This window comes from Pollicipes pollicipes, unplaced genomic scaffold (genome assembly GCF_011947565.3).
Source record: "Pollicipes pollicipes isolate AB1234 unplaced genomic scaffold, Ppol_2.1 Scaffold_7261;HRSCAF=8764_pilon_pilon_pilon, whole genome shotgun sequence".
In the NCBI taxonomy this organism is placed as follows: domain Eukaryota; kingdom Metazoa; phylum Arthropoda; class Thecostraca; order Pollicipedomorpha; family Pollicipedidae; genus Pollicipes; species Pollicipes pollicipes.
The window spans coordinates 57,605,121-57,627,686 of record NW_023597054.1 but is presented as its reverse complement, the minus strand read 5'-3'; the positions used below and the strand labels follow the sequence as shown (position 1 = coordinate 57,627,686).

The window sequence follows — 22,566 nt, the reverse complement described above, 5'->3', positions numbered from 1 at the left end:
GCCGCGTCATAATCGTCATCGGCGGCGGCGTTTTGTCGTCGTTTTCACTTTCTATGGCACGATTGATTACGCGGCGCCCGACGGAACCGGCTCGGCTTTCTCCGTAGCTGCTGGGCGCCTGCTCTCGGCGGCGACCGTTGGTGAGCGGCTTAGAGGCAATAACTCGGGAACCGCCCACAGTGCGTCGAGAGCCGCTCGCAGTAATTTGGAAACCACTGGACGTTGGTCGTCCCGACCCGTTGTTTCGTTATTTATGATGTTTATCTTTCGGCCCGCGACGCAGAGTCAGCTGAAATTGAATGCTCAGCGTTACCGTTCTTCTTTGTTATCTGTTCTGCTCATGGCCAGTGGAAGAAACGCAACTCAAACGTCTGACGTAGGGGTGTAGTCTCCTATTGAACTGGGGCTCCCCCCCCCCCCAACTTGAGCTCCTGCCCCTCCCGCCACCTTTGCAAAGAGAGCGGGCCAAAGTCGAGGGAAACCCTTTTGGTGGAGTATTTTTTGGGTAAGTTGTGTTATATTTTCCTCGCCTCCCTCTTCCCCAGCTCATTTTGTGAAATTTACGCCCCTGTACCGGCTTACAACATTATTTCATCCATGACCAGTTCCGCACTGTCGCTACGTGCGATGGCGCTTGCCTACCCGGAGGACCACCCACCCTCTATTTCGAATAGGACGCGCGTATACAAAAACGACCCGTCCGGCGGGCGGCCATCCCGCCGTTTGCGCAACCGCAGGCGGCGGGCCGGTCCGGCCGCGCGGCGGGAGGGGAGGGATCGGCCGCGGCCCAGGCGGCAGTCGGGGCTCAGTGGCGGCGCGCGGAGGGTGCGGGAGGGGACGCTCGGACGCTCGGAGGCTCGGACGCCGGCCGCTCGAACTGGGAACGAACGGCGGTCGGACGGCAGTCGGACAGGTCAGAGGCGGGTCACAGGCGGACCAACTGAGACCCATTGATGCAGCGCTTCGTTTTTTAAAGAAACTCGTTCTGCTTAGGTGACGCCGGCCCCAGAACCCAGGCTAAATAGAGCTTGTTGCTTGTACACTGAGCTCACCACCACCCACGTATTGCTACTCCGGGCTAGTTGACGTGCTTCGGTGCTAATCTGGGAGCAGAAGCAGTGGTGCATTTGCAACTCTGTCCTTAGGCACCCAACGCCGGGGATTTTCGTGAGATAGACAACAGTGTTCGTTATCCTCCGACAATGCGTGCGCCTGCCGGGGCGGGCGCGGCGCACCGCTCTGCCCAGCCGATATAAGGTCAAAAGTCAGCTCGCAAGCGAGCCAAAGGGGTCACCCCTGTCTCGGGCGAGCGTTTTCGGGCTACTGTGCGGCATGTGTAATCCTCGATGGTCCTGGCAGGCAGGCTACAGACAGCCTTATCCCATGAACTGGATCGGCCTACTCTGGGTGATGGGTTCAGGGAGTACGCAGCAATGGCACGATGAACTGAATCGGCGCTCTCTGGACGATGGGTTCAGTGAGCACGCAGCAATGGCCGCTTAACAAGCGCACTGACACACGAAACCATTAATGCAAAACATTGGAAGTAGACTTTGTTCTTCAAGATAACCTCTGAGTTGTGGGACAGCGAGACAATTCCTAGGTGGCGAGGGAGCAGTGGAACTGCGGGGGGCAGAGGGACCAAGTCAGGGGGTTATACGGGGTTGCGTAGTGGGCGGGAGGAGCATAGTTGGGTGGTAAGGTCCGGAGGAATGTGAAACTACGTCACACATTCTCGATTTTCTTATTTTTACTTGTCTACCTGAAATTTTGAACCTGTCACGTTTTCGTCACGTGCATGTTAATAAACGCCATAAATTTGGTAAAGGAGGGGCACGTGCCCGTTGGTTATTATGTGCGCACACTGATACCGCAGTTAAACTCTACTACACTGCTACCACACTGATGCTTCACCCTCCACCAACGCGGTTCATTGTCCGAGATGTGCATTGTTCATAGTCCAGATGGTGTGAGCGTTAATGAGTGAGGCTGCAAGTTAGTGGGAATGCGGGCAACGTTGCAAGGATGATACGTGCGTCAACAGAGGTGGTTACCCGTGGTGGACGCTCTAGTAAAATCGATGATAGATATTTTGTTTCCAGTCCTTTTCGTCAGCAATTTAGCTTAAGAATATTTTTTTAAAGTATTCCATTTTCACACATCGCATGGTGACCACTGAATCAAGTTATGAAGAATATATGTTTCACACAGTACCGACCAAGCCCAAAGGTACAACTTTATCCATATTCATTATATACATCGTGAGGCAAGTCCATGCAGCGCGGCCATTTTGATCCTCGGGTCAGGGAAAAATAAAATAGTGAGACGAAAACTTTTGACTTCGGCTAGAAAAGAAAATGATGCATACCCTCACTCATACACGATATAAGATACAGCGAAGTATTTTTTCGCGTTGTTAATACCCGGTTGACTCCTAACCACGTGGTTTTTGCTTTCGCGCCTCGACCTTGAAGCGTGTTGTAGACCAGCGCACGGATGGCGGGGGACAAATCATTTGAAAGCAGCCTTAAACCTCCGCCTTCCAGACTCGGATTGTATCGGACCTGGAATATCACCCACTGGATATCCTGATCGCAATGCCATCAGGATATCCAGTTGTGCGTTGGTGAATGTTATGCCTGGGAACAGGGTCGCGCTCGAGTAATGGGTTCTAATGTCAAAATTGTCTTAAGAACAACGGGGGCCGTGATACAGGCAGATGTTCGTAGTGATAGTCACCCAACGTCCCGCAGGCTATCACTGATGGCCAGAATTCCTTTGCCCAGAAGTAACGCTCGTTGCGGAGACGAGGAGCTTCTGCTGTCGGCCTAGTGGTGTGTTGTTGCTCGCTCCATTCGCAGTTATGCTGTTTAGCCCCCTCTTTATTTAAAGTGAAGTGTAGAGTTTGGGATAATCACTTTCCCTTCTTTAGACCTTGGTTAGACAATACGGAGACAATAGTCACACTATGGTCAATGTCAGACAATTGTCTAACCAAAGCTGAAGAAGCGATAGCGATTATCTTCAAATACTCTCGTTTAGTACAAACAAGCTGGTTTAAATCTCAGCTTTTTTACATTTACGACTTCCCGGCTCAATAATATTTTGATACAGATCATGCCGAATGTTCTGGTGATTTAATTGACAATATATTAACATATATGCACGTATACATTCAACATTGTATGTTTCGCATATCAGCCTTCCTGATGAAGAATGAGATGGAGATCCTTAAATAGTGCTTGGTCGATCGGTGCAACGTCTTGCGTGAGGCCCACCGCCATGCGGATGGGGTTAGAAGGCATGCATCTGATTGCTCAGCATCGCAGAGGTCAGCTGCGGCTCGGCGCGGTCCGTATCGGCTCCCGTATCGCCGCAGCACCCTGATTTATTGCCCCGTGGGCAGGTTTTCCTCGCCTGGGGCCGGCTTATCGCGCGGGGCAGGATCGAATGATCGGAACAGTCAGCGAGATCTTTCACGCCGCGATGGGGAGTGCTTTGAGCTGCGTAGATGCGAGCCCGCTCCGAGAGCATGGAGAGAAAGTGGACACGTTCAGTGTCAGGATAGCCGTGAGCGTTGCACAGCAGCGATGATGCATCAGTCCCTTGCCAGCATACCACCTACGTGTTACGTACGTCGAGACATCGTTGCCGCACCAGGTGAACTGTGCCTTCTTGCTACGCCACGCGGGGGATTTAGTGACGAATGGCCCAATGGAATAGTTTGAAATCGGGCAGTTCTTGTATGAAATACAATTATTTCTTTTGATTTTAAAGCGTGTTTAATTTTGTTCATTGACCTTCTCATCGGATGTTTGTTGATTCCGCTTCCCCGGGTTTAAGTTTCTTATTCAGCTGGGGAAGGGGATCTCTCCTGCCAACAGTTTTAGGAAGTGGACCAAATACGGAAGCAACTTTGTTTCATATTTTGTAGTAGGTGTGGCTATTTTCAACTACTTCGAACGTCCAAGCTTATCTTCGGGAATTTCGCCCATGGCTGCCTTACCGCTGCACTCCAGTCAGCGCTGCTTGCCTGGAACTCTCCAGGGAAGACAGCATAAAACTCGAACCAACGCGCGTCCATTGCTCCGTTCAAGATGGTGTCAAATGATGCCATGTCAGTGGGCCATGAACAGTTCCAAATGCTACCTGGCTACTACATCATATCCAACAAACATGCATTTAGGTAATCTTCATGCATGCCATTGCGGTGTTCCTGGCCCACAACGCGATGACGTTTGTTTTAGATCGGGGGCTTTTCTACGCCGTCCGCCGTGACCGGCAGACCTGTCGGTCGGGATCTCTGAGTGTCTTAGCTCAGCTGACCTTATCTGTCGGCCGTGATCCCTGAGTGTCTTAGCTCAGCTGACCTTATCTGTCGGCCGTGATCCCTGAGTGTCTTAGCTCAGCTGACCTTATCTGTCGGCCGTGATCCCTGAGTGTCAAAGGTCGTCTGACCCTGTATGTCGGCCGTGATCTCCGAGTGTCTAAGCTCGTCTGACCCCGTCTGTCGGCCATGATCCCTGAGTGTCTTAGCTCGCCTGACCTTATCTGTCGCTCGTAATCCCCGGGTGTCTAAGCTCGTCTGACCCCGTCTGTCTGCCGTGATTCCTGAGTGTCTAAGCTCGTCCGACCCCGTCTGTCAGTCGTGATTCCGGATTGTCCAAGCTCGTCTGACCCCGTCTGTCGGCCGTGATCCCTGAGTGTCTAAGCTCGTCTGACGCCGTCTGTCGGCCCCGTGATCCCCGAGTGTCTTAGCTGGTCTGACTCCGTCTGTCGGCCGTGATCCCTGAGCAAGCTCGTCTGACTCTGCCTGTTGGCCGCGATCCCGGAGTGTCCTAACTTGTCTGACCCCGGCTGTCTACCGCGATTCCGGAGTGCCTTAGCTGATCTGAATTCGCCTGTCGGCCGTGATCCCTGAATGCCTTAGCTCATCTGACCTGGCCTGCCTGCCGTGATCCCAGAGTGTCTTCAGCTGTCTGACTCCGCCTGTCCGCCGGCAGACCTGTCTGCCGTGATTCCGGAGCCGGACTACTCGGACTCGGAGGAGGAGAGTCGGCCGGCCCGGTCCAGCTTCAGTGGCGGCATGGCCTCGGACGGAGCGCTGGTGCCGCGCCGGCTGTCGGCGCCGCTCCCGCCGGCCGCCGACCGCCAGCAGAAGCTGCACAGGGAGCTCGCCTTTAACCAGAAAATGTAAGTACGAGCAAGCAGGGGTGCACGGCCGGGTGGGAGATGGAGGCCTCGCCACCGGTTGGGCCCAAGAAAAAGACTGGTAATGATGGAAACAAGTTAGGCGTCATTTGTAAGCAGCGCAAGCGAAATATGTAAATGCATGCAGCAGGATATATTTCGCAGAAGACATACGTGCACCGTTCTCATAAATCCAAACCGTCACTAAATGGGAGGGAGGGGGGGGGGGGGGGCACCAGTACAGTCGGTATGTGGGCGGACACAGTTTTCCCGCCCATTGATGGACATCAGCCGTCGTCAGCGACCCTGGAGAGGGCCGAAAGTTGGACGGAGGCTATCAGACTGCCTCTTTGGGCATAGCTTGCCATACATCGCCACAGGGCTAGCGTTAAAGTCTTCAAAAGCTGAGGACCTCCGTCCTCCATCCCTCTCTTTCCACGAAGTGGAGCCTTTGTCCATCTCCGTTCACCTCGGCCCAAACGATCGCTGGAACGGAGCATAGCTAGCGCCCTCGCGCCTCCAATAAACAGCGAACGTTGGTTGTACCCAGTTCCCTACAAGTCAATAATGACTCAAGGTCGGCGTCGAAATAAAACGACCCGTTTAACCTACATCCTTCGCCGCGTCTGCGCCTAATCCACATGGCACGGCGCCGGCGGCGCGTCCGAGCCGAGCCGAGGCCACGCTGTGACTGGGTCGGTCGGCCACGGGCGCCGCGCCGGACGGCACTGGCCATCAGCGCCGACCCACATCCGGTCCGCGACGGGCGGGCGCGGGCGGGCGCACCGGGCCGCGACAGAGGGCCGTAGGGGGGGAGGGGGCACCCCGCGCCGCGACAGAGGGCCGTAGGGGTGGGGGCGGACCGCTGCGACACATCGCCGTCGTGCGGCGGACAGTGGAGAGGCTCCGCCACTGCCCGCAGCCGAAGCGCCGGGTGGTCTGTGCCGAGCTGGTGCCGACGCAGGGCGGGTCTTGACGGGGAAGGGTGGGATGCAGGGCAAGGCGAGGTGAAGCGAAGTGGCTCCAAACGCGTGGAACTGGCGTCCCGAAGTTAGAAACGATAACCCCTGTTTTCGTGGTATGCATCGTAAAGTTGGGTGGCGAGATTAGGTGTTAATCGGTGCTGTGGCTTCCTTTAAGTCTGGGAGCGTCAACCAGTAAACCTGAAAGCCTGACATCCCGCTTAAACCCTCTAAGATCCCCTAGCCGGCCAGAGGAGTCATGTAAACGAGCAGGAGGGCAACCCATATCGAATCCAACCGTCGCCCAAAGTTCCAAACCGCCGTCTACACCTCCGATGTCACCAAGTATTCGCGTGTACTCCTCAGCGGTAAGAACCTGTTGGGGCAGAAGAGCGAGCTGCAGCGAGCCATGGAGCGCCACCGCGAGCAGCGGGAGCGGCGCCAGCTGCAGGACCAGCTGCGAGACAACCGGACCAGCTTCGAGATCGCGCTGGAGGAGCGCATGTCACGCGCAGAGCCAAAGGCCAGTGTTTGCCACCCGGCCACCGCCGTGTGTTTGAGTCGCGTTTGCCCCATGTGATTCGGCTGACGGAGTCATCCACCAGCATAGATGGTCACGCCGCCAATACGGGCTGGGTCCATGGGAGGGCGTGAGCCGGTGATGACACGGGGCATACTCGAACGTTCTGGGACGAGGGCACCGGGCGGCCCGAGAAAGAGAGCCGGAATTTCTGACACGAGTCTCGGCGCCGTCCGTCCCGCTCGGTCCGGCCGGCGCCGCCAGCAGCAGCGCCCGCTGGGGTCGCGCGGGGCGGCCGGCGCCACCCGGACCCGTGACGGCGCCGCTCCGGGCCGTCACGACAAGCCGTGACGCCGGGCGGCGTCCGTCGTCACCGCCGGGCGCGTGCCACGGCGGCGACACGGCGGCCGCCGCTTGTCGGGACGCTGACATAATCTGTGTACGAACGGGGCGTGTCGGGCCATGTGGCTCGGGGTCGTCCGGCCTCCGCCGCCGCCGGCGGTCCGTCGGGCCCGCCTCCAGGGAGCCGGGCTCCGCCGGCGCCCGGCGCTGGCCGGTTTGGACAGAGCCGCTGGCAAGCCTTACAGGGAGTCGAAATCTGCGGAAAGAGTGGGACACGCCGGAAACTGCGTCTCCGGTTTGTTGAATGCATCTCCTGGACATGGGCCGCCTCGAGGCTGGGCAGAGCTCCGCCGCTGACTTCAGTCGGGGATGTCGGCTCAGCTGATAACGAGTCTCCCCGTGCTTCCCCATGCGCCCGGAAGCTTGCTGACACGTCGTTTCTCGTCCCCAGGCGCAGGACGCGGCGCCACCCTCTGCTGACGTCACGCCCGAGTTCCTCCGCGTGCACGCGCGCATGCGGTCCAAGGTGAACGCGCCCTCCTGAATCCGGCGACAGGGCGGCCTGGTGTTGTGTCGTGTCATAGACTCGCGTCGCCGACCAGCGGCGATCCGACGAGGTCATCGGAGGTTCCGTGCACCAGCGGGCGGACCCCGCCAGCGACTGAGGGACCTGAAGCGCCCGAGGCGGAGCGGCGTTGCACGTGCACAGTCCAGTCACTGAGCCAGTCGTCTCGTGCCGGTCTGAGCAGACCGTCAGATGTGTATCGCGATCATCCGGCGCGTTGTAGGTGGTCAGGCCTGTTCTATGATTAAGCGGTAAATACTGTTTTATGAAGTGTTCTTTATTTCAGGATTGAGGACACGATGCCGATCCGCGCAATGCGGGGCGATCTTGGAGTATTGAGCGTATAGAAGGCACAGGTCGTAGAAACCCGTACTGCATTATCCGCACCTGAGTTTTATGTAAGATATGTACAAAGGTTCTATCAATAAACTGTTTTGTAAATAGACACAAGGCATGCGAGACGGAGTGACGTAGCTTACCGCGCGACACAAAACTGGGAGCACGAGCTCATCGGAAGCACAATGATGCAAGGCATCCAAGGCAAGGCAAGGCAAGGCACCGCGTGCAAGTGTTCAACACCATCCGCATCTTGCGGAAGACCTGTGCATTTTACAGCCCCAAAGCTCTGTGCGTAAATACACCTCTCCCGTATGCATTTGGCGCTGGTGCATTTGGTGCACGCCTGGCCTATCACACGATCACTGCCCGCCCGCTGAGCCCGCCGGGTGCGTCGCTCCAACGCTAAGCTACAGAACCGGCCATGGTCGTGACTCGAGAATGGCCAGGTTTGCGACCCACGACCGCCACGCCCTGGCCGCCCGAGCGGGTAGCACACAAGCACGCAGATACGGTCGCAGCCGGGCTGACAGGAGCACACGGCATCAGCCACCGGACCGCGGCCTGAAGGGATCGAAATGCTCTTCAGTCGTTCGTGGTGTGTGAGTTAGCGCACAATCCCCGCGGGGTCGGTGCGGGGTCAAGTCCTCCGTTCGTGAGACATGCATGTAGATCGTACCGCACATACGCGCGCCTCTCGAGGTTTGATAACTCCTGCCAACTGACGCAGCAATCCACCGCACCGCCCGACTGACGCACACTCGGACCCGTCCAGTCCAGTTCAGGCCGTCGAGGGATCCAGGCGAGCAGGGATTCGGGTGAGGAAGGGATCCAGACCCCACGAGAACGCTTCTTCACCAGTTCTGCCGCCCTATCGCCAAGCAGTCGGCGCGCCCTATAATTCAAAGCACCTTTCTGAGTTCGTGAAAAAGACAGTGGGTCCTGTCATCCAAGGCAAAGCAATGGTGGCGACCAGCAGTTCCGCGCAAACGGCCACACGGCGGGATGAGCTCCTTACCTACCCTCCGTGATGGTATACGGCCAGGCGCAGGCCGCTGTTTTCGACATAATGTCCTGACCCCCCCCCCCCCCGCCAGTATGACATAAAAAGCGAGACAAACACCACGGGTGACGTTTGCGAGCCCGCTCGCTCGTTAAGAATCTGCCACGCCAGCGTCACGACAATCCACCTCCCACCCTAAGCGAAATGTGGTAAACGATGCCTGTAGTGGCACGCGGCGAAACGTTTAGCATGCCACAAGAAACAAAAGCGCATCATTTCAACATGCTGATAATAACACAAATGATCTCACAGTAGAACGACTGGCCGCTTACGCAAGCGATTTTCACACAGGTGTATCGATGCCACTGGTTACCGTCCCAATTCCTTTCCCAACACTGCCACATCTCCGGCTCGGCTCTCTTTGGCGACTGCTGGTGTCGTCCCCTCCCCTCTCCTTCTGGACACCTCCCGGGACTCTCGGCCCATGTAGTGACGCCCGGCCGAGGTCAGCCGGGCGCCACGCGGCGGCGGACGGCCGGCCTGCCGCGCCTACATCAGCGACCGTTTGAGGGCACCGTTGACAGTCGGCAAACGCACCGACGCCGACTGCTTCATCTGGAACAGGGGCGTCCCGCGTCATCGGCACGCCGCAGCCCTGTGAACGATGGGAAAATGCGAACCGGGGCCAAATGTGGTCAAAAGACTAGGACTCAACAAGCCACGGCATTGTCAGGAAACATGAATCGGCTGCGCGATCCGCTTGTGGAGCATCGGGCGGCGACTGTTCGTTGCCAGCAACGTTAACGCAGAAGAATTCAACGAAAGTACGCTCACGAACAACATAAAGCAAGGTCATCCGAGTTTTGCAATTCTGAATGATACAGTCTTCCCGCTTCGGCGAGTTTTGGCGACACCGCCCCTCCCCATCCGCCGCACTTTGTCGTCAGCTGCCTCAGCGCAGCCGGTGGTCGGTGCTGACAGCTGGAGCCGCCACTGGGCGCGCCGCACCTTCAGGTGGCTGTAGACGATGATGCCGAGCATGGTGAGACTGATGCCCATGATCTGGTTCAGCTGGAGGGGGTCGTGGAACACGATAAAGCCGGCCGCCACCGTCAGGCAGAACTTGGAGTGGCCGATCATGTTGTACGTGAGGGGGGACGTGTTGCCGATCAGCCAGTAGATACTCAGATTGATGACGAACGCCATGACGCACGAGCACACCACCAGCGCCTGGCGACAGGGTGCGGTGCGCAGGTGACTGGTCCTGGCGATGCCACGGAGGGGTCCTTCGCAGAGGGGAAGCAAAACGAAATGGTCATGTGGGACGCGGAGCCTGATTTGTCAGTGCATTTACGTGCATGCAGCCTCATCATTGTGATGGACAGACGGTGCCATGGTTTACAAGCAGGCACACAGTCGACACACACAGAGACGCACTGTACTCCTGAAAAGGTTCACTGCGGTCTCTCGCTGCGGTTTGTTCGCCATTCTCACCTTCATCTCAGACGCATGGCATCTGGGATGAAGGTGCCTCGTCTTAAATTATTGTATTTATCTAGGCCCGTTAAGTTATACGAGAGGCCTTCCTGTCTCGAAGGCCTCTCGTGTATGTAACTGTAGTATCGTCCGCTCTCACAGCCCGACCAAACACTAAGTCAGGTGTTACCGTGAGTATTCTCCCAATACCCCGGTAATAACAACAAAGCAATAATATAACGTCCGAGGCGTCCGAACACGTCGCGCCCCCCGCCACGCGCCACCTTCTCAAGCCCAACTCTCTCGCGCAACTGCCACTTGCCTGGCGCGTAGGCGCCCTGCCGTACACCAACTGCCGTACACCACAGTAACGCCGGGCGCAAGACGTCGCCTTCCCACCCCACGCAAGGTAAAGCAATGCCGGCAGCCACAGACCGCAGACTTGATCGCCGCAGAAAGCCAGCCACAATGCTGCCCATAGCAAACCGAAACAAGCGCACGGCACTCGCCTCTACACAGCAAAATCAATGACGAATCGATCATGACGCAGCCGCAATCAGCTTATGCACACATACGTGATTTCCTCGGGGAGTGTAATCCGTTACACAGCACTATCTACATGTAGGAGTCCCCCCCCCCCCCCCTGTCCTCCGAGCCGTGCCATGCTAGCACACACCGTCGCCTGTTGATAAACGTGGCGCCATGCTCCGGCGCCGGCGGGTAAGCACTCGCTCGCCACGAAACTCACTGACAGAGCATACACACTCCGGAACGATAAGTCGCAGGTCCTATCCCACCTAATGACCGCAACGAATACACACACCGGACGGTGCGGGACCCCATTAACAGTCGAAACCAAACAACGACTCCGAAGACGTGACGGCCACCAGGGACGCGGTCGAGAGGGAGCTTTTTGGACATGCCACTCTCCCCCCAATCCCATATCCCACCCCGACCTCCCACCCCCAGCACAACCCCCAAAGGTAGCCAGGCCCCTCTGGGGTGCAAGGGCCTGGTACTTTGGGCAGCTTCGGACGCCTGTTTGCCTCCTAAAACATAAAAACTAGGTGTCCAAGGCAGGAAAATTGGACCCCAGCTTAAAATTAGGCCCTAGCCATAGGTAATTGGCCTTTCGTAATTTTCCTGCCAATAGCATTGAAAATAACAATCTACGCAAGGGTCACAGACCTCGGCCCCCTTTTACGCGCCTTTGGGAAGATACGGGCCGTAGCATTTCTCGTGAAAGTGACGCGCAAATCCTGTAACAGCATCAATCAGTCAGCACGATCTCCAGCTCCAGTTGCGTGCTGGCGTGCGCGCCCGACAGCCGGCTAACCCCCGGCACGGCGCTTGCGCGGCCCCCGCCCCTTGCACGGCAGCCGCAGGTCACGTGACACGCCTGGGTGGGATGGCGCCGCGGGCGGGCTAGATGTCGCTGCGTGTGTGCGTGCGTGTGTATAGCGTTGCAACATAGTCAGGCCCGAACTCACCGGTCAACTGCGACTTCCTTTTGGGTTTGGGGTTTTCTGTCGATTCTGCACGCAATAAATACGGCGAAGAAAACAAACTTAAAATGTTTTGTTCAAGGCGAAAGCCATGACAGATGCGCGACACCGCTACAGCCTGACGGAAATGGGGGATGGAACGGATCTCCTGAAGTGTTGGCCACGGATGTCGTCCTGCATTACGATGTGTGCGTATGGTATAAAGCACAATGCTGTGAAATACTAGATGCCGAAAACGATTCGACCAGGGTAAGAACAGACTGCACTCCGAGACAGGGCGTATTGAGCAATGGTCGACGGCGGGCTACGTGGATGGCTGCTCCCAACGGCAGTTTCAATCACCACTCGTTTACGCCGCGAAAGAGGCTGCCTCGAAAAAACGAGTGTCATCATTGAAGACCCACGATAATAATTAGGAACGGTCATAAAAAAGGTCGGACTATGCTTTCGCAATCGATGACAGTCATAGTCCAACTTTACTGCAATTACGCAATGCAGCAGCGCCCGTTTCGCAATGCAAACGATGCACATTACAAGGGAAGATCTTAACGTGAAATGACGAGCATGCAACATAATCAGCTTAGCTTAGCTCCGCTCGCTTAGAGACAGTGAGCGTCCGAACCTGGACGATATATGAGCAGCAACAGAGGGATTCGTCAATCAACGAATCGCTCACATGTTTACGGTAGGCCCAATCACTGACATCATCAGTATCGCTACATCCCACGTCCATTCTGCAAAACCGATGGAATGAAATCCGAGCCGCAGTCAATAAACTCCGACTCGGTGAGCGAATTATCGTTCGAGATGACCAATGGTAGTACACATCATCATTCTAGCAGCCACACCACTTTCACCCAACAAGCACAAAAAACGCCGCAAATCGATATTATAGTACAGTCAACAAAACCAAAGGAAGTTGCATGTTCTGCATAAACATTAAAAAACACATCATGCGGCAGCCGTTTCCAAGACGTGAATTGTATGAAGATAACCAGGTCCATAGACGTCTTGCTCGACATGGGGGTTTTCACTGCAGGCCTCCATTGTGACGAACCATTTGTTTCCTCGTGCGTGCGTGCGTGCGTGCGTGCGTGCGTGCGTGCGTGCGTGCGTGCGTGTGTGTGTGTGTGCATGTCTGTGTGTGAGTGCGTGTGTGTGCATGTGTGTGTGTGAGTGCGTGTGTGAGTGTGTGTGTGTGCGTGTGTTTGCGTGTGAGTGTACGCCGTCTTGACTCCACCTTGTTTTAGTCGCTCAACAAGAGCCAGTACATGATGCATGATGCAGCATTATACAGTATAAAACACAGCATAACATGATATGGTAAAAAGAACATCATAGACATAGTGTAGTACCCATCTCGTGTCTAAAATGCGCCGTGTGCAACAAATAGGTATATACATAAGGGGGAGCATGGCCTAAAGTGGTGTGGATCTATGTGGCAGACGTCTAGACTCCTGCCCATCCGTTTCTTGACGAGAATACCCAAGTGGTGTCATCTAGTTCAGCATGCCAAGCAGGGCTAGCACCCAGTGGACGCCATCTTAGAAGGGAACATGGACATGTCCCAGGAGATGGTTTATACCCTCAGCCCGGTATCACCACGTCAAGAAGCGCATTCATTATTCATGGTTATGTTTGGCGAATCACTAACAACGGTGCATTTCCAACGACGCACTCCTCTCGTTCGTTTGTACTATTCTACACGATTGCCCCTGGCTAGATGTTCATTAGCAACAGCCTCAGCTTGTCATGAGCCCAGCGCACCCTGGTGCAACACCTCCGCTACGCCCCAAGTCCAGAGTGTGTGTGTACATTTCCGTCGCTCCCGAGCCCCACCACATCCGTCGTGCGGAGCCGGTACGTACAGTCTGCTGCGGCGTCAGCGGACGGGAGAGGGTCTCGGAGACGGACTCAAACAACGGCGCCACGCACAGCAGCAGGCCGGCCGACAGCGGCGCCTGGTACAGGAGCAGCTGCAGGCCGTTCAGCCGGTGCTCGGTCTGAACGCGGCCCACCCACTGCAATAACAGGCAGAGACATCTAGCGACGAGCGGGCCAACGTCAGGTTTACACAGCATCCGTTAATGGCGCTAGAAGTGTGCTCATGGCGGTGGTGCGCTAGTGATCGTAAAACGCGTGGTACTCAATGAAGCACTGACAGCGCCGACATCACGAAACCTGTGGTGTGACGATGACACTGGAAGTTATTGCATTCCTGCTGATTTCCGCGGCTGGAGCTCTTACTCTAACAAAAGCAAGTAGCACTATTGCAATGCAAAGTTGTCGTTGACACAGTCGTTGTCATTGTCGGTACATCTACACACGAGCATTTGCAGTAGGATGCCGATCAACCCGAATTTTCATAGAAGTACAACCCGAATGTCCATGGAAGTACAACCCGAATCCTCATAAACGTACAATCAGACTTTTCATAGAAGGACAGACATCCACAGTGAACATTCAAAGCTACTAATTTTGCAAGTCAACAATACGTATATATATATATATATATATATATATATATATATATATATATGTATAACAATACATCACTTCTTAGAGGGAATGAAAGAGCGAGACCATTGACTCGCATATTAGGTTCAGAAGAATATTCTGAATGCTTTCCTTGAGATTAAGAAAGTACTCAAGCCCTTGATCCTTTCGAGTCTGTTTCATTTTTCCCGATCAAAGTTGACGAATCAATCCAAGGCCTCGTACTTCTCCATTTCGAAACACGGACTGCCTTGTACCATTCTGGGGTCCATTTTGGGCCTCAAGACGCATTCAAGGGTTATTCTTCATACGTAATACTATGGCCGTATATGACGTCATATGCCTATGACCGTATGACGTTGGCAGACCTGCTCCCGTAAGGTCATGTATCATGACCTGCTCCGGTCATGGCACATGAAAGTTCACCACGAACCCCACAGAGGCCTCTCTTCAGCTCTCACGGCATTCCCTCACCGCCACGGGCCTTTCACGGTCGAAGTCCCCCACCCCCCTTCAATGTTCATAGGATGTGTTGGGCACGCAAGTCTATTGTGGGGATAAGCATCCACGTCGCTGGGTTAGACGCTGAGGTTTGGACGGCCCACACCGTCCTGAGCAGAGCCGTTCGTATCAGCTGCCCCAAACAAATTGGTACGACAAAAACACTAGTTACTTACCACTTGGTAAAATGAAGTGACGACTACTCCGGCACATGCCATGAAGAACCCAATGACATTAAACTTCAGGTCAAAACAGAAGTTTAATATCACTCCGACGGTGATCGGAATCTGCCAACGGGGCAGAGACCGTTAACGCGGAGAACAAAACAGAAGTTCAATATCACTCCGACGGATTCCGAAACCGGAACCTGCCAACAGGGCGGAGACCGTTAACGCGGAGAACAAAGCATGCATGAAATACGGCTTCCCCGCGTCCCAGAGCATATCCTCCTAACACTGTGCATGGGCAAGCACAGACAACCACAGGTAAGTAGGAGGACGCACCTTAGCAGCAGATGTTATTTCGTCAGAAGTGAAAAATGGCACAAAGCCACACCGCTGCGACAGTAGAACGGTGTCTGCACCAGTCCTCCAACGCATGCCCGCAGCCCACCATCACCGACTCGACTCGGAATACCCCGCTAATCAATGGCTGCTGGTATTTCGTTCCGCGCCGGCTACAAAAGGCCGTCGTCCTTCGCATCGAGACCACGCCGTCCCACTCACCGTGCACAGCTTCACGCCGAAGGTGAAGCTCCTGCCGTACAGGCAGGCGCCGATGGCGATGACGCCCGGCGTCGTCATCACCTTGGCCACCTGGTAGGTGCCGACCGTGTTGTACTGCAGGCTGAGGTTAGTCAGCACGACGAAGCCGCAGAAGGCGGCCGCCAGCGGCAGCATGTCCAGCAATGGCACCCGCTTGGCCGCGAACAGGCCGGCGCGCAGGCTCAGCGCGCACAGCGCGAACGACGTCACGAAGTGCAGCAGCGTCAGCGTCATGTTTGGGAAGCCGACGTGCGTGTAGACCCACTTGTTGAGCAGCACCAGCGTGATGGAGAGCGCGACGTTGGCGCAGCAGTGGGCGGCGACCAGCGTGCGCGACGGAGGCGCCGCCGGCGCGGCGGCCGCCGACATGGCCGCCCTGCCGGCAGGCGTACCCACCGTCAGCTTCGGACGCTGCCCAGCTGACCTCCCACGCTGGCGTGTTCGTGGGCTGGGGCGCTGCCGAGGGAGCCTGCCCAGCGATGCAGAGGCGGAAGGACGGGGGGGGGGGGGGGTTGATGTCACTGTCTTCTGTTCCTTTCAATGCGACGACATAAGCTTAATGCCACATGTTACCTTACGTTGGTGGATAGGGGCCCTTACCCCGCAGCTAACACTTAAGCCTTCGCGCCGACGGGGTGAGCGGTGACCATCTCCGAAGTCTGATATCAGCAGCCATCAGACTAACGGGTGAGAGTCTGAAGAAGCGACCCACTACGGGTCAAACAAGCCAGAGAATACTGAGCTTAACTGAAAAGAAATTAATAAAAGTTTAGTGACATGTTAGCCACATGTGGTGCGCAGCATTAATTTCCAAGGGACACTGCAGTATATCGTTTCATGTATGGCGTCCCCAGCCTTCCACGAGCGCAGATTTCATTTATTGTGTTCTTTGTGTGTTGTCTTCACCTGCGACACCAACAGCAATGGAAACGGGGGGGGGGGGGGGGAGGCGGCGGCGGGGGGGGGGGGGGGGGCGATAATCAAGGACATCAAAGGGCATAACTGGTTCTGGATGTACCTATATGTTCCCATGCCGCAGCGGCGATGCCATCGCTATCATTTGCTCCCTCAATCGTTGCCTGCTGGTGCCCATGCTCCCCGCAAATTGCCTCAGCGGAGCATTCGGCGTTTCAGAGACTTATGTGGAAGGCTGCAATTGCTTTTTAAGACAATGCACTACCTACAACATTTACAGCGCGATTCCTTTGTAACGCACATATGTTCGTTCTTATATCCTGCGACCAAGCGTGTGATTTTGCGAGTGAAAAGCAACTTCTCAACCTAACATCCTCACACGTGTTTGCTGTTCATTTCATTGGATTCGAATGCGGTTCGGTATCCGTGCTCAACGGCGGGCCAATTCTCTGACCACGCTTGCGTGTTTATCATGCAATCCCGCTCGTCTTGGGGCCTCAAACGGCACGCGCCAAGATTACTTTCTGTTGCCGAGGAAAGGGCAATCCGTTTACCGGAGTACAATTCAAGCCCGATTAAATGTTTTAGACCTCCGGCGCACCGCATCAGCCACCCGGGTGCCGGCACCGCAGACATGAGCTCTGAACGCACGTCACGTGGCCCGCTTCAGGCCATGCCAGCTGTTGCCAGTTCGAAAATCTCGACGTTCCGGTTGTGCCCTTGCCATCTCTAATGCGCCGAAAAACACAGCATTTTGTACCGATAATTTAGTTCGGGTCGTTGCGCGAAATTAGTTTTCGCGAAAAACTTAATTTGTAGCTTCATGGGTTGACTTTGGAATGGTCAGTGAATGACAAAAGCCCCGTCCCTATTCAGATTGCACACTGAGACGGTTATCATGATGGCCAAAAACTGAGCACACCTGACCCATTCAGTTTCAGAAAAAAGGCTAAACATCAGGTAAGAAATCATTCGAAGTTACTCTTCGCAGCTCGCCGTCGCATACAACATGCGCTATTCGGGCAGCTGATAGAACCGAACACCCATATCCTGCATCGCATAAACGCCTCAAGATCGTACATCTAATTCCGTGTCTATTATCGCGTCCTACGGCACTTACTGCGTGGCACAAACCAGCAGTAACAAAGCGCAAGGGCTGCTTAGTGTGCCATTATGCGCCTTCCCTGCACACGCACATGGAGCAGAATGGCCTCCTGGGCCTTCCTTGCACACGCATATGGAGCGGAATGGCCTCCTGGGCCTTCCCTGCACACGCATATGGAGCGGAATGGCCACCTGGGCCTTCCCTGCACACGCACATGGAGCGGAATGGCCTCCTGGGCCTTCCCTGCACACGCATATGGAGCGGAATGGCCTCCTGGGCCTTCCCTGCACACGCATATGGAGCGGAATGGCCTCCAGGGCCTTCCCTGCACACTCACATGGAGCGGAATGGCCTCCTGGGCCTTCCCTGCACACGCATATGGAGCGGAATGGCCTCCTGGGCCTTCCCTGCACACGCATATGGAGCGGAATGGCCTCCTGGGCCTTCCCTGCACACTCACATGGAGCGGAATGGCCACCTGGGCCTTCCCTGCACACGCATATGGAGCGGAATGGCCTCCTGAACCTCCCTCGCGCATGCACGTTCGTTTCCATGAGGCATCTGGGCTAGTCTATCCGTGAACAGAGCGTCACAGATTCTTTAAATTTCGTGGACATATCTAGATAAGTCTGAGAAAAGCTGGACAAAAGTACGGAAATAAACCCAGTCCACCAAGGACATGGGATAGGGCCACCAAACGCTGAATGGTATTAATTGCAACGCTTAATAACCATCACGCTCGAAATAAGCGGGGTAGTACTTATTGCTTATAAATGATAACCAATAAGTTGCAGCTTTTTGGAATGCTAGGGACCTATTGAGCTGCTTAATGTAGTTGGTCTCTGGACCAAGAACAACATATTGGTTATGTTCTATACGAGTTATGTGTCGAATGGGTACATTAGCCCGCTGATTTACCATTCACAATGTCAGTCAAAACACAGGGTGTTTGACTCGTACAGAAATATATATCGTTCTGGAGCAAGAACAAATGACTTCAGTAACTATCATCATCTGGTTCCTTTCCGACAAGTTTGCGACCTTACCATGGAGCGGACCAGAACAAACACTTTGTTGTCGATGTGTCGACTCAAATTAATTGCTCAGACAGAAAGCAGGGTCAGCCATGTCGTGGGCAGCCCAACCAACATCAGTAAGAAACTGCTCGTGTCAAGGCTGGTTTTCGGCCGCCGGCTGGCCAGCTGGCCGTCGACTGAACGGCCCGCCGCCTCGGTAAGGATGGAAAGCTGTCTGAAATTATTTATATTGGGCCCATATTCGAACCGTCGATTTGCGATGCACAAACCCGCTCCGTTAACCAGTTGGCAATGAGGCTGTCTCAGACGCAACACTAGGGACTTTTTATGTATGATCGAGGATTTTCCACGTGCTAGTTTTATAGGGAAGCAAGGTGGTAACAGGGTAGCAAGATGGTAACAGGGTAGCAATGTGGTAACAAGGTAGCGATGTGGTAACAGGGTAGCAATGTGGTAACAGGGTAGCAATGTGGGACACGGTAGCGCAGTGGTAAAAGAGTAGCAAAGTGGTAACAGGGGAGCAAGGCGGCAACGGCAGCAAATTGATAACGGGGCAGCAAGTAGTAACAGGGTAGCAAGGTGGTAACATTGTAGCAAGGTCGTACCCAGACGGCCCTCGTCTGCTGCAGCGGGTTGCCAACACATTGTGCCCGGCGTTTTCACGCAAATTGACCAAGATCTTGGCATGTTGTCTTTGTTCTTGAGATCTTGGGATAACCCTTAATGAAGTTCATATTCAAATAGTTGGGAACATATTTTTCACTCCGCACCCAACAGTGAATCTCATTCTGTACCCCACACTAAAGTTACCATTTCATAAGCCATCAGGCGATGACAAAATTTGCCGCCGGCTTGCCGCCGGTTCCGGGTGGGTGGGTAGCCGACCCGAAACCGGTTAGACACAACCCGCCTTGTCCGCACAAAAGCCCTCGACTCGTCAAGTCCAGGTTTTTGTCACAATTAGCCACCAATAGTCACCCATCCGTCCATTGCTGGTTTACAGTGAACTACGTTCAATGCTACTGAAAGGTGCACTACGGCAGTCATTAAGGCCAGGGACCGGGCAAAACCTGAATGCAGCGGACGCTGATCACGGCGCACCGGAAGCCCGTCCAGATGAGCTAGCACACCTGATCGATGCCGCGCCGTCCGGGCATGACCGGCAGTCATCGTGACAGTCCGCCCCGCCCGCCGTCCGGTAGGGTGTGGGCGATGGCACCGGCCGCGAACCGCCGCACCGGCGAACAGCGCCGGCGGGTGACACAAGAGCGCACTTCACCGGGCGGCGCCGCCAGGTCACTGGCCGGCGGCGCCGCCCGGTCACCGGCCGGCGGCGCTGCCAGGTCGCCGGCCGGCGGCGCCGGAGGTCACTGGCGGGCGGCGCCGCCAGGTCACTGGCCGGCGGCGCCGGAGGTCACTGGCGGGCGGCGTCGCCAGGTCACCGGCAGGCGGCGTCAGAGGTCACCGGCGGGCGGCGCCGCTCGGCCGCTGTATGACCAGACGAGCGACTGTCTGGCCGTGGGGGTCTGTGACACGACGCCGGCACGCTCGCTAGACAGAACGCAAAAGTACACCGACCGGTCACACGGCAACACGCAGCCACTGCAGTGTGGCGCGGTGCAGTTGCAAGACGGCACCGTCTCGTTCCCGCGCCGGTCCGTTAGCCTGCGGGGCTGCCGCCGGCCGGCTCCATAACAAAGCGATGCGCTGGCACCATCAAGTGGAAGGTCATCCCAGCACCAGCCGTCCCCAGACAACCTTCAACCCGCGGGACCAGTCACTATCGGCCAAAGCCTGTCCCGGCCGCCCTGTGCGGGCGCCTGACACGTGCGCCAGGAAAGCCCCTCGTTCATCGGGCGGAAGAAACGCACAGGACTTGACCAGTGGCGGATGCAACATTCGGGCACGGGCGGGGCCCGTCCCACACCTGTCGTCAGCCAAACATCAGCCAAACATCCACATCTGTCGTCAGTGCGGACAGCCAAAATGCATTCCGCACACGAATGTACAAATGGGGACAGATCTCTCGTGGCACCATCATAAATGCGCGTCACTTTACGCTATGCAGAGACAGGAGCACAGATAACGTGGACCCGCGGAGGGAGCGATAAGGATTCTTACTGCTGGGCGCGTATCATGTACATGTATGCTCGGGGCGATCCACGGATGTAATCATACGAACGATTTGGGGGCGTAGAAATGTCCTTGCAATCAAAATCAATATGTTAACAAAACTTTACACCAAGTGTCACTACTTTTTCTTCAATGATAACAGCCAGGTAAGTGCGGCCAACAGTGACGAAAACAAGCATAAACAGTACCGTGCTATCTATGAATCACTTAACCCGCACTTGGGGCCCCTCACTGCACCAAATGCACGATGTTACAAAGAAGTACACCCGATCCAGTTGTTACTCATTCCGAATGGGTACCCGTGGGTTTGCCCATCCCCGAAGGACTCCATTGGCTAGTGCAATTATGATTCAAATTTAAGTCCAAAAACCGCGGCACCTTTCCCCAACCGAAGCAAAGGCAATGTCTCCTACCAGTGACGATCGATCTGGCAGCGCCCCTTGCAGCCACTGCTCACCGCCGTCTGTAGCCGCCGGCTGTATGACTCCGTTCGAGCATGGCTGGACGGCCCGCCTCGCGGCTGGTATGCGCCGACGTCAGCGCCTCGTAAGCACTGCCGGCGGCCGCCAGTGCAATGCCCCGCCTCCCATCAACTGGCGCGGCCCCGGCCCCGGCAGCCGTGTCGCGGCGCCGCTCGGCGGGAGCGGCGCCGCCCTATCTCAGCGCCATCTGCCGCCGCTCCGTCACGTCCGGTCCACACGCGCCGCCGTCGCCGCGGCGCCGGTCCGCGCCGCGTCTGCCGCCGGCCGGCAGACTCGGCCGCCTCATCAGGCGCTGCACTGCAGGCTCGTAGCCCTGAGACGAGGTCCGGGCCAATCGGACAGGGACGCGGAATGGCCGTCGCTGGCGATGCAACCATAACCCCGCCCAAAATCCAACCCAAAATAACCGATATCGGGCTCCCCGCCGGCGCTTCGAACGGTATTACATCGCTGCAAAGCTGCCGGTGCAGAGTGGGCATTCACTCATCTCTAAAAGAAGCCTCAAAGAGCCGATGAGGCGTGGCGGGACGAGGGCAAGCCAAAGCGTAGCTAGTCGTAGTGCTTGACACCAGTTCTACTTTCAAGGGACGCAACGCACGTCATGTCTGTTTATAGACAGGAATTCCACTAGCCGTGAGTGATCAGGGGCCATGGCGTGATAGGGATACGAACCTGCCTTCCCCTCCCCCACGTAGGAGTCCAAGGCACTAACCACAACGGGTGGCGCCACCGAGTTTGACTTAGGGGGAAGGGGGCAGGACTTTCCAGAGGCCTCCCGGACAAAATGACGCACTTCCTCGGGGGAGGCTCATGCGCAGTGTCGTATTCAAGGTTGAGGAGTACTGAAGGCACGTGCCTCCTAAAACTGCCATATGTATTATATCCCAGTAAATAATATATGGCGGTAGTTGAAAATCCAGAAAAAGGGCCTTCTAATTTTCCAGCAAAGGGTCTTGCTGCCCTAGAACAGGCTCTCCTGTTACCACTGGACACCGTGTTCATAAAGGTGACCTCATAATCCAGGAAACGGGCCTCTTGATGTAGGAAAGGCTCTTCTGAGCCTTATTTAGTACCTTCTAGCTCAATTATGGCGGCCTTCCTTATATAAATTTTGGTATTTTACGAGTAGCTACGGTGCCCTGCGACAAGCTGCGGTACTCAAGCAGCCACAAGGTCTTTATTTGGGCCAAAAGGGCCTCCCAAAGAATTGGTGGGGCGGGGGGATAAAAACACT

The 22,566-nt window shown here is 55.7% G+C and overlaps 2 protein-coding genes across 2 annotated transcripts; one reads left to right on the top strand and one right to left on the bottom strand.

Moving 5' to 3' along the window:
• Positions 1–5,003: 5,003 nt before the first annotated feature.
• On the top strand, positions 5,004–8,024 carry LOC119112489 (uncharacterized; the record flags this gene model as incomplete). Its single annotated transcript, XM_037236687.1, is given in 3 exon segments — positions 5,004–5,193; positions 6,519–6,675; positions 7,466–8,024. Coding segments are annotated over 3 exon segments (440 nt in total), but the record flags the coding sequence as incomplete, so codon positions are not given.
• A 975-nt stretch (positions 8,025–8,999) lies between these two features.
• LOC119112488 (solute carrier family 35 member E3) lies at positions 9,000–21,312 on the bottom strand. The gene is made up of 6 exons (XM_037236686.1): positions 21,264–21,312; positions 15,622–16,036; positions 15,073–15,183; positions 13,768–13,920; positions 9,927–10,148; positions 9,000–9,533 (listed from the first exon to the last, which is right to left on the bottom strand). Exons 2-6 carry the CDS (start codon positions 16,027–16,029, stop codon positions 9,468–9,470), a joined length of 960 nt encoding a protein of 319 aa, XP_037092581.1. The 5' UTR covers positions 16,030–16,036; positions 21,264–21,312; the 3' UTR covers positions 9,000–9,467.
• Positions 21,313–22,566: the final 1,254 nt, after the last annotated feature.